Raw genomic sequence first — 16,837 nt, forward strand, 5'->3', positions numbered from 1 at the left:
TTCTTGTAAGTGCAGGCGCTGTTGTTTAAGGGAAGCAGCATAAATCAATCTGTGCAGCTCACGAAGGTGGGGATTGAAAGCGAAGGAGCAAACTGCTGCGAGCCAGACTGCTCAGCAGCCCTCAGCCCAGCGTGAGCTGAGCCTGTGTGAGTGCATTTTAACCAAGCTGACCAGGTACGACAGCAAGAGAAGAAGGTATCTCCAGTGACAGAATACTGTCCATCTGTAGCTATGTAACAGCCAATGATCTTCAAAAGCACGCAGAGTAAGACATTCTCTTCTGCTCACTGCCTGAATTTCAGCACATCTGAACGGTGCCTGCACAGAACCCGCCCTCCAGAGCTGCACCAGCTGCATTACCCCAGCATGGCAGCAGCAGCGCTTCAGCAGCTCCAGGGTCTGGAAATGCTTTGGAGCAATGCAGCCTTTCTGGTCCCTGCACTCAGCTGTAAAAGCTTCTGCACTGCAAGTCTGTGGTGCTGTCCCTTCCTGCTGTGCACCTCTGGAAGCAGCAAGCAAGGATTCCTTTACAGTTCCCTTCCCAGATCCTCAGTTGCAGGTTTTCAGTTTCCTCCTTGGTAAGCGAGAGCGCTTCCTCCCAGCACTCACACCCCTGCACAGCTTCAGCTTCTTCCTTTGCCGTCTGCGGATCCTCCATGTTCACCTTCAGCCTGTTCTGCTAGATGAACGCTGAGCAGTGCTAAATCCCCCCTTCCCGTGACGCCCCTTTTCTCCCAAAGCAAGGCAGCACCCAGCCCGCCCTTACCTGACACTCGATCAGGACGGAGGCAGTGGCTGGAGCACTGCTACCTAGATACTTCAGCTCTGCGTTTCCCCCAAGGCAGTGACTTCTCTGCGCAAAGACTGAGAGGCAGCGCACACAGCCGGGTGTGACTTCACAGCTTCTTTTTGCTATTTGGTCTTTTGGAATCAAAACGCCTGCTTATCAGCCACTCTGCCCTTAGGAAAAGCCTGCCAGGGACGCTGCAGCCAGGAGGCAAAGAGCAGAGCCAACCATCCCAGCCTAATGCTGGGGGATCTTGCAAACACGGCGGGTGGAAAGCATCGCCCAGCTCTTCATGCTGCGCCTACAGGTAAATCACAGCCCCTCTGAGAAGCACCATTAAATGCTGCATCACCCGAGCATGCCAGCTGCTGGTGCTGCTGCTGTCAGACATTGAAATAAGCAGAAGAAACAAGAGCAGCGGCTGCAGTCTCTCTCCGATCGTTTATCAATCACGCAATTACAGGCTAATTTCAATTAATCAAGTGACAGGTGTAAACCAATGAAAGCCTCCAGAAGAACTATTTCACCCCTGCTTTAACAGGGTACCTACAGGCCAAGCCATCATTTTTAAAAGCTGGTTCCTTGGTAACGCCTGTCATCCGACAAACGCTTTAATCCTCCCTATTATTCTGAAGGCAGCTCCTTACGCTCGAAGGCTGCAAACCCTTCCTCCCTTCCCCATCTTCCTAAGCTCCCCCCTCTTCCCGGCCTCAATTCTAACACAAGAACACGAGGCACAGAGGATTCCCGGCCCTGCAGGTTCCCTCATGCATTACATTAAAACACGCGTCGCCACTGACAGCGACAAATCCTCAGCTCCCTGCCCCAAGCAGAGGCCAGAGCCCAGCACCGAGCCCTGCACCCAGCTCAGGCAGCAGCACTCTGCACTGACACGCTCTGCACGCCGCCGTCCCGGTGACGCACAGACATCTCCCATTTACCTTCTGTGCCCGCACTGCAGACAGAGCCCACGTGCGTCGCGGTTTCTTTCACCCCTCGGTGCTGACGTTCCGAAACACAGGCAAAATTCGTTTGGTGAGGAGCAGAATTGGTAGAAAACTCTCAGGGCTTGATTCCCTTTTCCGACCTACGCAAGATTTGCTCCATCATCTGATGCTTGACTTCCTTGAATCCATCCGTCCGTATCTCAGTAAAAAATAAAAATACCCCAGAAACAGAAGAGACAGCACAGCAGATAAAAAAGGCTTAAAATCCACTTTAATAATGCATTCCTGTAACATTCCTCAGACAAACTCAAACTTGTTAGTGGGACAATTACAGCTTGTGTTCAAACAGTTTACACTAAATGAAAAATCTTGTAGTACTTCTACACAAAAGACAGGCAAGGTTAAGATTATACAAACATTTGTTTCAGTTAAATCTTCAGCATGAGATACAGTATCTTTGTCCAATAGATTGTACTTGACTACCAGTAAAAATAAACAGAGATACAACACATTATCAAAAAAAAAAATGCATCCAAACGAGCTCCTCCCAGCCACCCAGGCTGCACGTGACGGTCAACTACTTCAAAGAAACAGATGGTCCAGGTAAAAAGAGTAACTACAAGTTAGGAGGAAAAAAAAAAAAAAAACAGGAAAAAAATGAACATAAAAATCCCTCCACTCCCTCCCATTCACTACAGACGATGGATCATTTGGAGCAATATAAATTTACAGAATCACGGGAGCTGCAACGTACCCAGATGCTGCCCTAGTTCTCTAGAGACTCCTTTCCCTGTGCTACACTAAAAATAATAATTAAAAAAAAAAAGCCAAGACATCCTGCAGTTTTACTTAGCTCCGTCTCAGGACTCCGGCTGCAAACAGGAAACCTGGAATGGTCAAGGCATCGCGGTCCTTGCCAGATTTTACCATTGCTGAACCACCACGGCAGCCTCCCTGAATCCATTTTCACATTGAAATTATAGGAATGCACCACATGAAAATTCTCTAAAAACGTTTCCCAGTCAGACTGCACTCCCCTCGTCCTAGAGTGGCTTAACCAAAGCAGGCCCTAATCGACTATTCTGATACCCACCCCCTGAGTAGAACCCTGTACGGCCTGCCAAGATTCCTCTTCTCTTCGGGGCAAGTGCAGGGGGCAGCTTAATCCTGTTAGTATCTGCGACGTTTGTTAGGGCCAAATTCACCCCCTGGGTTTCCTCGGTTGAAGGCAGGCGGGTTCCCCCCCATCGCTCCCAGCCCTTCCATGGCGCTGCCCTGGCCAAAGCGATCTGCGGGCGGTGGAGGAGTCTGCAGTGAAGAGGCAGGAAGGAAAACAAGAACAGACAGCAGTTAGAAGGCGTTGGAGGCGATTCAGATCCTGTCCAAATCCCACAGTTGCAGTTTACCTTGCTATAAAAGTACCTTAAGCCACCAAAACTAACCCCAAAACTGGACTGAGAGGACTGTTAAACATTGCAGGTCCCTTCCCCACACAGCCTGGAGTGAAGCAGATTGGCAAGCAGCTCATGTACCATCTCTAGCCTAGTGCCCTGCTGCGGAACACGTGAGTAACAGTCTGGGAGAGGAATTTACATTTCCATTGTATTTTCCTCACCCAAACTGAATGTAAATGAGGAGCAGCACACTGATAATGCAGCACTATCACAATCCAGACGTAGATCATACTACAAATCCAAGATAAGTCTGAAATACTGATCCTGTGGCTTGGCCATACCCCGCTATTCCCGTCCCTCATGCTCACCCATCTCCCATGTATGGCGCTGCTACTGCACAGCCTCCTCCTTCCAGCACGGAGAAGAGCAAAGGATTGCTCAGCTTGGAAGATACCTCACAAAGTCCCCAGTCCAACCCCCTGCTCCAAGCTGAGTCAGCTGGGAGGGCAGATCAGGTCAGACACAGCTTCAGCCCGTCTGGTCTAAAAAACACCCAAGGACAAAGGCTGCACAGCCCCTCTGGGAACAGCCTGTTACTTGGCTGGCAGTGCAGGGGAAGCTTCTCACAAATGCTGCCACTACCTCAGTGCCTTCCACCATGTCCCCTTCCCTTCCTTACAGATGAAGGATTCTGAGCAATGTGTACTCTTCCTGCAAGGCACAGCAGAGGGAAGGATTCTGCAGTCACTAACCAGCTGAAGCAACACGCACAGTGCTACTCCCTGAATAAAAACTGGAATGCATTGACTCAGTAACTCAAGCCAAGCGCCTGGCCTGGACAAACAGCTTCCTAAAAAACTATACATCTTCCTGGCCATTGGAGAAACAGCCTATTGCTTTTGGTCTAGGTGGTCTTATTCCAAGTGATCTTAACTCCTTTTCCATTCCTTTAATTTTTTTTTTTTATTTAGAGCAGGCATTATGAACTGCTAAAGATGAACTTTCAGAACAAACTTGCTGCTGTTTCAGCAGCTGACTGGAAGAGCTGCCCTGTGAGAGGATCGATCCCCAGTCTGTAGGATAGGAATGACAGATGCCACCAAAGCAATTATCTGTTGTAAAGCCCTGCAGTAAAGCCCTCAATGCATACCACCAAAGCTCTGGTTCCTGAGCAGGATCCCTCCTTCCCAGTACAGCTACCAGGTCACCCTCACATGAATTGCTTTACTAGACTGAATTTCACTTGCAAACGAAGGAAACTCCCAAAGCTGCAGACATTGACCATCACAGCATTATTTTCATAGAAACAGTAACAGCCAAACCACTGCAAGCAGTTCAGTTCCTTCACCTCCACAAGGCAGAGCTCGCAGTAACTGTGTGCAGACCCTGAGCAAACTGGTTCCTCAATTAAACCTGACACCCCCAACAACCCCTCCAGAGCACTGCAGTAATACATTACCTCACATTTGTAACAAGCCAGAACACGTGCACAGTTACCATTCACCATCTAAATTGCTAATGCAGCAACCATAATTCCTGTCTAAATACCCTGATTTTTCACTTGATCTCAGTAGTATCTCAACGTCCCTTAGGATCAGATACTATTCTTAGAAGCTTTTTCTAATCCTATGGAAATTTAGCAAATAGACTTTTCGCAAGCTAGCTGCAGCATGCAGAATGACAAGTCTGTATGTTTCAGAGCAACAGATTTCAGTTCACTATCAGCACTGGAATTACATTTCTTCATCAATTCGTTTCTCATGTCACTGTTACTGAAGCAGGCAGGTTGTGGGTTTTCTAAGCAAGAAAAAACAACCCAACTCTTACAATCTTTTACAAAGGATTCGTAATGAATGGAACGTCTCAGACTTCCATTAGCTGTATTTAAAATTTAAATTTGCATTTAGAATTCTCCTTGGGGCTTTCTCTTTATAACTCAGCAGTGACATATCCTCAGCTGTGAGGATGCCTGAGGTTTTCAACTGTTTAAGGTCTGTATGAGTGAGGATGATGGGGGGCCAACAGGGTGTAAACCTGCAGTGTCTGCTTACAAAGATTTGAAGAACCACCCTTCATTTTTGCTGATCAAGCACTTAAACTTTCCTTGCCCTACAAGAAGAGTCACAAAGACCTTCTGCAAATACAGGCTGTTTCAAAATAAATTCAATATAAACACTTAAAGCAAACACATCAGCATAGTCTCCACTGATTCTTTGCTCCTTACTTCTTAAGCAAATCATCTGAACCCATTTTTGCATCCTCATTATTACCATGATTATTTCAGCCTATTAGCACGGGAACTTATTGTTTTCAAAAACTAGTCATGGGCAGAACACTCCTGAAAGCTCAGCTTTATGCTTCTAGATTCTACATCTCCAAATATTCTCAGAGTGCTTTCCAATACGCCACGTAAAAACCAACTGCATACTATTGCTAAGATCCTTCTAACAAAGGTTTTTAGCATCAGCTGTCTTCAAAGTAAAGTAAGAAGGACGACCTGGTTAAATCCTCAAAAATACCAACAAATAGCAAGGCATGATGAACTTGTAAAGATCTCAGCAGCAGCCAGGCATCGGGTCGAGGGAGACAACAAGCCTCAACAGCACAGTGCTTAATGGAAACATCACCACGTGTGTCTAAAAGGCGAGCACAAGAAGCAGATGGAGATCCATTACCATTCCCATGGCTCCATCAGGTATCATGGCTCCAGGACCAGCTGCGGGAGGCGCAGCAGCGGGGACGTTGGTACCACCCATAGCTCCTCTATTGTTCATGCCAATGGTACCTGGAAAAGAAAACTGAAGAGTATTCCTGGCAAACACAGGGAGGAAGCTGGGGTCTCCTCACTGTTCCAAATGCAAAGCACCATGTAAGCTCCTGCAGTGTCAGAGGCAGGAACAGAGTCCTAATTCATTAACGAGCACTGCGCTATGAGGTCAAGAGAAACTGATTTTGCATTCCACTACTATCTGAAACTACAGCAGGTTCCAACAGTCACCGTTTCCATGAACCACTACTCCTGACTGTCTTTTCACTCTTGTGCACGTGGCCTGAATCTCTAGGTCATGTAGTCAAAATATTGGAAGACACAACTGAGATTACGACCCGGGATCAAGGTCAAGTACTACGTGTGGTACCACTTCCTTTATCAGTACAAATTTCTTATTCATATACAAGTCTGACAGCAATTTCAATCAAGTCTCTGCTTACTGAGCTTCCATATATACAGTACAGCCTCACACCTAATTTTTGTTATATTTCCTGTAATATGATTGCTTGCCGTCACTAAACTTAGGAACTGTCGTAGTAATTCTCTTCAAGTAAGGAGCAAATAAAACAAGACCACTCAAAAAATCATGGATTTTGTAGAGCAGGAAGTAAACATGAATAGGAATGAAGAGGGCCACAAAAAAAAAACCAACAAAAATATCACACCACACTTACCTCCCATCCCCATCTGTCCCATTCGCATGTCTGGTGGCTCCCTCTGGAAAAAGAGACTCATTTCAAATGATAAAGAAAATTGAGTATTTCTTAATGAAGTTACTTACATTTATTGAGTTCTAGGATTTTTGTTACTGCACAGAAAAGTCATTCCTAGGGTATATTTCAAGAGCAGATCTACTCTTACCATCATTAATTGCCGAACAAACAGGTCTTGTTTAGAACACCTCATTCTGCAGGACAACATCCAGCTGCTCAACAATCCAGCAGCAAAGCAAAGCTGCGTGCAGATTGTACCAAACAGCAGCATAAGGAGATACCTGATACCTGCCTGGAGAGATCTGCTGAGCAGCAGTAACACATTGTAAAGAATCAGTGTTGCTACTTCCTCAGCATAGCTAAGAAGCTTTTCCTGTTGAAAGGAATGCAAGCTTACTTAACAAATATGCAGCCCTGGGCCATTTCCACAAAAAGCCAGCTACTGAGCTTAGGGTACACACCTCAGATCCCCCTCACTGCAAAGCCAGGACCTACATAAACAGCAGCGGGACAGTAACCGTGTTAGTTACATTTTCCAGACAAAACTATTAAGATTAAAGGGAACCAACAAATCAGCGTAGAATGTAGGGAGTCCAGAGTCTCTCAGCCAACATCTTCAGCATTCACAGAAAGCCCCATACTGGGAAGGGCAAAATTCTAACATGTCTGGATGCAGTGGGGAAGTGGGCTATTCTTACCGCATCAGCAAAGTTCCCCTTGAAGCCTTCCTGCTGGCGCCTCATCATTTCTTCCTGCTGCCTTCTCATTTCTTCCTCACGGCGCCTGCGTTCTTCCTCTTGCCTGGAAAAAAAGAGGTAAGGATGCTCAGCACAACGCACACCACTCATTTGCATCACAGAGTTGCAGTGCTGCCTAGCAGGCTCTTGTTTTGGAAACACACAGCTTTAAAAACATGATTCTGCTGAAGCTGTAAAAATATTAGGCACCTCACGATGAAAACAAACATCTATAAGCAAGACATTAATAACGCACTCAGTTTTAAGGAATTCGTTTTAAAAACCAACCTCAGCACTCCCATGTACATGGCAGCTCCCAAGTACATGCTAGCTATGTGCACCATAATGCACAAAAGCCAGATGGTTCTCAAGTTCCTTGTATTACAGAGGTAAACTGGAGAACCACATGGAGCCTCTTACAATGACCCTGAGACAAGGAAGAGCTGGAACGGAGAGAGAAATTTCTGAGACTAAGTTACCTCCCAAATGAGTAGAGAGATACTAGGAGGGGATTCCCAACCTGCAGCACTAAAGCTGATGCACAGACTCTGATTTTTTGTATCTGCCTCAGTCAAGGAGCTAAACTGGGGATAGATAACTAAACAAAAAAATTCCAACCAAATACTACTCAGTGTTGTTAAATTTCAGAAGGAACCCTTCCATCTTCAACCAGATGTACACTCTCCCTATGAACAAAAAAGGCCAGAAACAAGAGCCACTCTTCTTTTGGTAGCAATTAAGTTGTCAGCCTGAACAATTAGTGAACTGGAGAAGTGCTTTGTTCCATAACATAACGGATTCACAGTTTCAGACTTTGCCTCCTTACCTGATTTCCAACTGTTTACGTTTCTGTACTTCTTGGTTATGCAATTCCTCCATCCTCCTCAGTTCTTCCTGACGTCTCATTAAATCTGTAAAAGGTAACAGTTCCACAGTTGGCTGAAGTCAAGCAGCGATGCCACAGCTCAGCTTCAGCAGGCTTTGTCAGTTAACTGAGCCACCCATCCCGGGATGCTGGAGGGCCTTGTTCTGCTATTATATTTATCTCGGAGTGGTACCTTGCCGCATGAGCATAACTTGGTGCTCGTGGCGAGCCGCTTCCATTTCCATTTCCAGCTTCTCTCGAGCTTCCTTGATGTTACGGTCCACCTGTTCTTGCTGCTGCTTCTCCATTTCTATTAGAGCCTTCCAACGCATGGCATACTCATACTCAAAGCTGCCAGGTTGTGCAAATCGAGGAGGTTGCTCACGCTCCCTGTCACGCAAGGAAGAGTCAGTGAATGCTTCAATAGAGCAAAGAGGAACTAAGAAAAAATAGCTTGTTTGTGTGTAAATGCAATGGCAGATCCTTTTGTCAGTTAGAAACACGTCTCTCCACAATAAATAAGAAACCACTGTGCCCTCCATTTTTGCACAAATAGCTGTGCTTTAGATATCACTTTTTTCCTCTAGAAACTGCTGTTACTGAAAGAAGAAACTTTGGCAGAAAACTGTCTCCTGTCCTCTCCCATATCAAGCAATGACACTGTGTTCCTAAGACACCAAGATACTGGGTGAAAGGAATTTAGAAATTCTCTTGAAATCAACAGGCTTTGCTCCTGCTGCACATCTTATGAACAAGTTTACTCCAGAAACACAAAGCCCAAGCATGCATGTTCACCTTGCTAATTTCTGTGTCCCTGCACCTGGAGCATGAATCTATTCCTAACGCATTCTCAGGGTTCCTGCAGCTCTCAATTCTCCTTACTTGAAAAATATATGACCTCACATGGTTTACTGCTTCCCACTGCCGTGATCTCACAATACCTGCTTACACCAGGAAGCCTTCAAAGACAATGGCCTTACACCTGGATAGCTCTATAATCTCTTAATGCTGTTCACATTATTCCTTCTATTGTCACTGTGACCTCAAGTCTCTTTTTTTTCCTAGACTGTCCATAACGCTTACAGCAAATAATTTAAGTCTTTGTTTCAGCTTCTCATCCAACCAAGGAGAAAACACCCCAAACTGACACCAATTTTTATTCCAAGAATAGAAGCAGACAAACACTTATGAGAAAGTACGTTGAAACTGCCAGTTTTATCCAGCAGAGCGGATCCAGAACCACCACTTCCTTTCAGCTAAGCAGGGCAAGGGAACAGTGCATGCAATCCTCTTTATGGCACCAGGTCACACAGACAGAAAAAGGGAACACTGATGAGACACCTTCCTAAGGCTCAAGCACTAGACAGTGTCTTGGAGCCCACAGACAGTATCACCATGTCTCTTATGGAAAGCACATACTTGTGATATTGCTGGTTTTTGATGACAAGTTTTTCTGGTAGTCCCTCTTCATCATCATATTGATCCATGGGCTCCACGGTCACAGGCCGAGGGAATCTATAAAGAAAAGATGAGGTGCTTTGAGGACAACTCTAGAATAAGCTTACATTACAGGAAACCCTGTATACCAAGTCTGAACCTATAAATTATTGCTTTTAGTGCTGCTCAATGAAATTCAGAGCAGTCAGGGATCTGAACCAAAGTGAAACCAGAATTTTCTCCCCTCTTTCCTCCCTTGCTACGACCAACCATGGGCTGTGCTTGTCCTCTTCACAGCTGTTTGCCATGAGGAGTGACACTACTCCTTGCTGGAGATCACTGGCTGTATCACTCATACTCTCTTGGAGAGATGACCACGTGCTGCTTGTTACTGCTACACAGCAGAGCTCTGCAAGCTCTGCCAGGCCCTGCCTCAATCTCCTTAGAAATCCAGTGGCATGCTTCACAACACAGACACTGCACCTGAGAGCTTCTGCCCTCCTCATCTCTGCGTGAAGAAGAAAATTAATTAACAATAATAATTATCTCACAGTCAGCTTCCCACCATGGCACCGACCCTGCTCACATCCTCAGCTTCTCTTTTGCTCCTTAACCCATTTGCTAGAGCTTTGGAAATGAAAGAAACAGCCAGGCTATGCCGAGGAGCAAGCAGTGCTCAGGCTCTGGTAGAAAGACAGGACACGAGAGGCTGAAGGTCCACAACACAGCTTTTCAGTTTAAGGTGACACATGCCAGTATCAATTGTCTTATTTTCCAATGTGAAATAGCCTATTCCAGCCAGCTCATGTAGCTGCTGCTTTGTCCTAGTTCATGACAGTAGAATAACTCCAATCAAAACCAAACCATACGTAGAAAAAAGCAACGTACTGGTTTCCCATCCCACGTAATAAAAACTAGCGCAGAGAGCTAGAAAAAGTGTGAATGTTGCCCCCAGGTGCTCTCACTTGTATACTGGTAGTGCTCAACATTTGTTTTCATGGTTCTTTCAGACTACATACTTCTGAATCAGCAAGAAGGCAGGGAGTAAATAATGCAAATAAACTAAGAGAGACCGAGAGCTCCCTGGCAGCAACCCTGCTGCCGAGAACTACACGCTCTAATGGCTATTCCCAAAGAGTCTCAGGCAGGAAATAGCAATGGGGAAGAGAACAAAACCACAAAAACCTGCTTTTTGAAACTGAATGCACTGAACGCTGTTGTGCCATACTCAGCCCCCCCAGGAAAAAGAAGACAAGTGAGAGCACAAAGCTTACAAAATTACTTTTGAAATTATCAATACAGCTCAATTCCAGGAAGTGTTTTGTTATCAAATTCTAGGGGCACACACAGAAAACAGTTTGTACTCTCAAGATATCAAAGATGGCCAACCCCCCCCATTGTTAAAGCAACAAGGAGTGCTCCGTGGGAGATATCTAGAGACACTCATTCACTTGAGCACATTCACATCATTACTCAAGAATGTCCTTTGCTGCTTTGTGATATTTAAGCATGAGGAAAAAGAGTTTATTACAGTGAAAATCCCAAACAAGCCAATCCATCTGGTCAGCACCTCAGACAGATCCCGAGCCCACAGAGAGCGGTGAGCTGGCATTCCATCTCAGCAGCACACTCGCTGAGCAGAATCTACCCCACACTCAGCATGCACAATTAACACCTTGAGCTTTGTTTCCAGTGGAACGGATGGTCTCTGAAACAGCTCCTGTTTATTACAAGGTGCTCCAATTGCTCTATGGCACCTTTATCTAGAAAGAGTTTATCCAACAGCTTTGCACACTGACCCCACCAGCAGCTTCGCAGAAGGAAGCTTCAGGACTTGAGTTTCAGCACATCTTTTCCAGCAAGAGTGAATGTAAGTAGAATTCTCCCTGGGCAAACTATCTCCTGCCCCATAGCTCACCTGCCCCCACTCTGCTGCTAAGAAACACTGCTCACAAGCCAATGCCACCCACCAACCTGCACACATCCACACAGCAGTTCTTGTCTTCCACACTTACGTCGTCAGCAGGAAAGAGCCATCACTACATCTGTCCAGGGCTTTCCTAGCAGCAGGCTTCCCTGAGAACTCCACAATGCCTTTCCCAGAGGATCGCCCTCTGTCATCCACGATCACCACAGCCCTTTCCACCTGGCCAAACACTGAGAAGGCTTCCTCCAGGAGCTCATTGGACACGAACTGAGGCAGGTTCCTGACTGTCAGCGATGCGCTGTGGCACGCGAAACGCACTCTTAGCTGCTTCCCACGGAGAGGCATGTTGTCTAGTTCCACCTTGGCAATCTCTGCCAGAGTGCGAGTTTCCTGAAGATAAAAAAGTCACCAGTGAAACTCTCAGTGCAGTATGGGATCAGCTACGTACACAACTGTCACAAGCACTCCCCCTGAACAAGTATTTTATCGAGAAGATAGCATTTTAAACAATGCCCTTATAGCAATTCTCTGCTATCAATGGCTCTATCTGAAAACACACGTAGAGTTTGGAAGGCAAAAAGAAACATCCGATGTAAGCCTTATCCAATAACCAGCAGTAACAAAGCAAACAAGTTATCATTATCTACTGGATATAATTCTATTAGAGCTACATATAATATAATTTATTATAAATTCATCTAATAAAAATATATATAGAAATACATCTAATAAACGTGTTTAATAATTTGCTTTAAATAGTAATAATTAGCGTTTCATGTATTATTCAAGGAAATACTTGTTGTATGGCAATCCATAAAAGACATCCCACTCCAGTTTCACACCCTGACTCATTTACATCACTGCCAAGAAGCTCGTGCTACAGCAAAATGCCCCCAGACTCTGGTGTGGGAGCTTCCCACTCTATCCACTCACAGCGGGGCGTTCAGACAGACAGCACCTGAGCCCACAGGTCTGAGAACCATTATGTTGTGTCTGCAGCTACCTCCCTCCCAGCCACACTTCAATGTGTTCATCTGGAGATTCTCCCCCACCTCAGGAGCATTCATCACCCAGTAATACTGCATGATGGTCTGCATTCACAGAAATGTCACGTTTGCACCCTTCCAGGAGATAGAAGTCTACCTGGTCTGTAACAGCATCGCGTTCATGTTTTCCTTCTGCTTTCTATCAGCTGATTCCAGAATAACTTTACTAGGTATCTCATAATTCCTGCCACAAGCTGCCTGAATTCACATTCCTTCTTATACCAGGCTCTAGATAAATCACTTGTAGAAGCTAATCCACGATTCCAGGTCACTAAAAATCAACAGCAGGCTTAATTAGCAAGATATCTGAACATCTACCGCTTGCAGTTAAGAACACTCCTCTAGCGTAAGCCACCGCCACCAAAACACCCCTAGGGCAGCAGGTCACTCACCAGCCTGATAAAGCCAAAGCCTTTGTCCTTGTGTATGAAGACTTCACCTGCCTTTCCATACTTCTCAAATAACTTTCTCATCTCTTCCTCTGTAATATCTGGGGGCAGATTGCCCACAAAGAGGCGGCTTCTTTGAGTGAAGGTTTTTTCACCAGGTTTCCGGAAATTCTTCAGGTCGATGGTCAGGCCTTCATCTGAGGGGAACAAGGTACACAGCTGCTCTACAGTTGGGGGGATAAATTCTATTAGGTTTCATCACAGTGAACACAGAGACATAGGACAATACAGGCAATACCACCCACTCACTTAGGTCTCAAACCTCCCCAGCCATCTCTTCAGCAATAGCGGGATTCTATTTCACAATGGAAGCACGGGTTTTTCTTAAAGAAACCTCAGTGCTCGTTAACAACAGTAAACACAGGCTAGAACTAAAAAAAAAAAACAGAAACACCACAGCTTGGAATAACGTGAGAGCTTCCACTCAGCTTTGGAGATCTGCTTAAGATGACTGGCTCACAAAAAGCAATTGTAGTCACAATAGAGGATTTTGCTATTACAACCTGAATAAATACAGGGAAGCTGCAGTTCGGCCAGCAATCCGATTTCTTACTGCAAACAACCCAGGGGACCAAAAAAAGATATGGCAAGGAGGTAATTTTGCCCAGACAGGTGATATTTCAGATAGCTGGTATTGTACAGGATGGGATTTGGGTTCTAGAGCCTTGGGTTCCAAGCTGAAGAGAAGGCTGGAATGGTGAAAATAATGAAAAAATATAAACAACCCCTTAGGTGAGACCTCAGAAAAATTACCAAGTTCATTACATAAAGGCTATATTTACTAAGTAATGCTACATCTAACAGTAATAAACAGGCGTGTTTATATGAACATTCTCAAATCCCCACATGCATATACACTCTTTAGCCCTCATTTCAGTAAGAATCCTGCATCCAAACCAGCACAACCCAGAACATGCAGATCAAACGTGAAAATGACTGTATAATCTGATTACCTTACTCTGCCCCCTTTTCTTAAAGGCATACACGAGCTCTCTACAAGTTGTAGAAAGCTATTTCACTCTTTTTGTTTTTCTTGCTCTCTTCCATTTATTTGACATGAGCACCTTGCACACCAGGTGCTCCCCAAATTGCTTTGCCAACCATACACCTCACAGCCACATGAAATACACTCAAGTGGTTTGATTCAGACTACAGAGCATGATACTGAGCAGAACAGGCAGTTCATGCAGACAGTGGCTACGGACCACACTCTTATGAGTACAAGCACTCCTCTACAGCTAACCCTAAAGCAAACAAGACCGACAGTGCACCTGTAGAGGAGCACAGTAAGTTATTTACTTCATACAAAAGTCACATAAGGTGAAGTGCTTTGTCTTGTGAACTTCTCCAGGCCGTTATCAAAAGTGTTTGGGGTTCAACTGCAAGGCCTGGGAATGCATTAAGAGCCTGTGATATATCTGAGCGTTACGCCAGTACTGCTGCTCCACCTTAATTAGATCAGGGGGATCTGAGATGTGATCTCCTAAGAACGCAGCGATGTTGTTCCAGACTGACTGGAAGCAGAGCAGTTGGCCACCCTGTTCTATAATATTCCATGAACCTGCTTAACAGGATCACTTCATAAAAAAACCATGCATTTTTTATTAGCCTGCTGTCTGCATGCGTGGGGGTGAGCAGGGTTCAATTCAACCTGCAACCAGGACAGAAAAGCAGGGGAATCGTGCATAAGGAGCACAGCCAGAGCTGCACTGAGCTCAGCAAACGCTTCTGAGAAAGTAAAGTGCATGTGTGACTTTTGGATCTTTTTGTTTTGAAAACTGAGTGTAAAGGCTCCAATAGAAAACTGGAACACAGCTGGAGCACCTCCTACCAACACAATGGCAATGCCCTGAGCCACGCTTGTGGCCCTGGGCTTGGGTCAGACAGTGCTCCATTAGCACACGGCGTTTCAGCTCAGAACCACTCTCTGAACACCAAGTGTCAGAGCTGTAGCCCACGCGAATTAAGAACAAACTCAAAAACGTCCTCAAGTAGAGAGAAATACAGCACTGACAGCAACTGGATGTGCACTGTGAGGCATTCTTATGTGGTACCGAGCATCTCCTGGGCCTTCTATGGGAAAACAGTCTTAACTGGTGGCTGTGGATAACAGTGCTGTGAGGGACACCGCTTAGCAGGCATGGGTTTGACTGGATGATCTCAGATATCTTCTCCAACCTAAATGATTCTATGACTCTAAGTACATCTGAGTCTGTAGAGAGCAGCTGTTTCCCTCACGTTTAAGGAAGAGTGCGTTGAGAAACCCTTCTGTGGAAGAAGGGAGGGGGGAAAAAAAAAAAAAAAAGAAAAAGAGGAACGGGCCGAAAATCGCCCCCCTCCGCCTGCAGTTACGGGAACACCGTTAAGAACTCGGAGCCTTCCAAACTGCGCGAATTTTCCTCGAGAAACCCACACGAAAAAGAACCCGCACCACCGCCCCGCGTCGGAAACACAACAGCGGCGGCCCCGAGTCCCGACGCCACGCACGGAGCGCCCGGCCCGGCGCGGACGGGACTCACTCTGGCTGTTGGCCTGCTGCCCGTTGGCGGGGATGGCGGGCGGCGGGTGCTGCTGGTGTTGGTGCTGGTGCTGCTTCCGCGGCGCGTGGTTCTGTTTCTCCATGTTGAAGCCCTTGTTGCCCTGCATCTTCCCCACCTGCGGGGGGACACGCACCGGTCGGCCGCGACTCCGGGGCTCCACGCCCGCGGCTCCGAACGCCTCCGGCCGCGCTTCAGGGAGGCCCGGCGGCCGCGTGCGGCGGCGGGGCGGGGCGGGCCGCGCTAGGCCGCAGAAGGCCTCGGCAGGCCCTCGGCGACGGAGACCGAACGGACGCGTCCGCCCCGCGGCGGAACGGCTCCGAGCGGCGGCCCCGCGCCGGCCGCGGCCTCACCTGACGGCGGACGGCGGCGTCGAGGCGAATCGCGGCCCCCTCGCCCCGCAGCGGCCCTGAGAGGAGCGCGCGCGCGGCCGGAACTCGCGCAACCTAACCTTAATGCCTCCAGCCGCGCTCCCATTGGCCTTCCCGCCGCGAACGCCGCGCTCCCATTGGTCGCGCACGCCGCCACTCACCGGCCTATCGTGGCGGGGCGGGCCGAGGCGGGCCGGCGGCTCTTTGCGAGGAGCCGATTGGCTGCGTTTCGGCGGCGGCCCGCAGCGCGCGCTGCCAATCACCGCGGCGGGCATCACGCTGGGTTGAGAGGCGAGCAGAGAGACAAAGGAGACGAGCGAGCGACCGGCGGGCGCCGCGCAGGCGTTGTGAGGCAAACAGCCGCGCAGGCGCAGTAAGGACGGAGGGCTTTAAAGGGACCGCGGCGGCTCCGAGCGCGTGCGGCGTCGTGCGCGCGCGTTGGCCCCCCCCTCCCACCCCTCTCTCCTCACAACCGCGTGCGCGTGCCCGGGCGGGTGGCGGGAACGCCGTGAGGGGAGCGGGGCGGCCCGTAAGTACCCGAAGCCCGGGTGGAACTTGGGGTCTCCTCGCGGAACCGTGGGGCCTCCGGGGACCGTCCTCGGCCACGGGGCTCCGCGGGGCGGCCGCAGGTGCTCGCGTTCGGTCCGCAGCCTTTCAATAAAGCCCTCTGCTTCCCTCAGCGCCCCGTGACACGCAGCGCTCGGGCGGTTCGCAGCCCTCACGGGGGTTCTCCTCGCGTCTGCCCGGCTCAGCCCCGCTCCCGGGAGACAAAAAGCGAGCGGGCGGCCCCGGGCTCAGGGCACGGCAGGTGGCTGCGGGCAGCGTCCCGGGGCGGGGCGGGGAGCGGGGCCCGGGGG

General features: G+C 47.9%; 2 protein-coding genes across 8 annotated transcripts in view; one reads left to right on the plus strand and one right to left on the minus strand.

Moving 5' to 3' along the window:
* NONO (non-POU domain containing octamer binding) overlaps positions 1,984-16,837 on the minus strand; it is a 15,014-nt gene continuing 160 nt past the window's right edge. Inside the window, exons 1-11 of one of the 6 annotated variants that reach the window (XM_021406592.1) lie at positions 16,142-16,288; positions 15,592-15,727; positions 13,016-13,236; positions 11,666-11,967; positions 9,633-9,728; positions 8,407-8,603; positions 8,175-8,259; positions 7,310-7,412; positions 6,573-6,615; positions 5,804-5,913; positions 1,984-3,042 (exon numbers count right to left, since the gene is read on the minus strand). In XM_021406592.1, the coding sequence (XP_021262267.1) occupies positions 2,905-3,042; positions 5,804-5,913; positions 6,573-6,615; positions 7,310-7,412; positions 8,175-8,259; positions 8,407-8,603; positions 9,633-9,728; positions 11,666-11,967; positions 13,016-13,236; positions 15,592-15,727; positions 16,142-16,255 (1,545 nt within the window). In that variant the 5' untranslated portion in view covers positions 16,256-16,288 and the 3' untranslated portion in view covers positions 1,984-2,904. Of the gene's footprint in view, positions 3,043-5,803; positions 5,914-6,572; positions 6,616-7,309; positions 7,413-8,174; positions 8,260-8,406; positions 8,604-9,632; positions 9,729-11,665; positions 11,968-13,015; positions 13,237-15,591; positions 15,852-15,962; positions 16,289-16,837 lie in introns of those variants that run through there. The other 5 variants (XM_021406591.1, XM_021406590.1, XM_021406595.1 and 2 more) reach the window with 5 other exon arrangements.
* Positions 16,206-16,837, plus strand: part of ZMYM3 (zinc finger MYM-type containing 3) — a 30,359-nt gene continuing 29,727 nt past the window's right edge. The window contains exon 1 of one of the 2 annotated variants that reach the window (XM_021406584.1): positions 16,206-16,353. The gene's annotated coding sequence lies outside the window, so the exon portion shown is untranslated. The other variant, XM_021406582.1, reaches the window with a different exon arrangement.

Source organism: Numida meleagris, chromosome 8 (genome assembly GCF_002078875.1).
Source record: "Numida meleagris isolate 19003 breed g44 Domestic line chromosome 8, NumMel1.0, whole genome shotgun sequence".
Lineage (NCBI taxonomy): Eukaryota > Metazoa > Chordata > Aves > Galliformes > Numididae > Numida > Numida meleagris.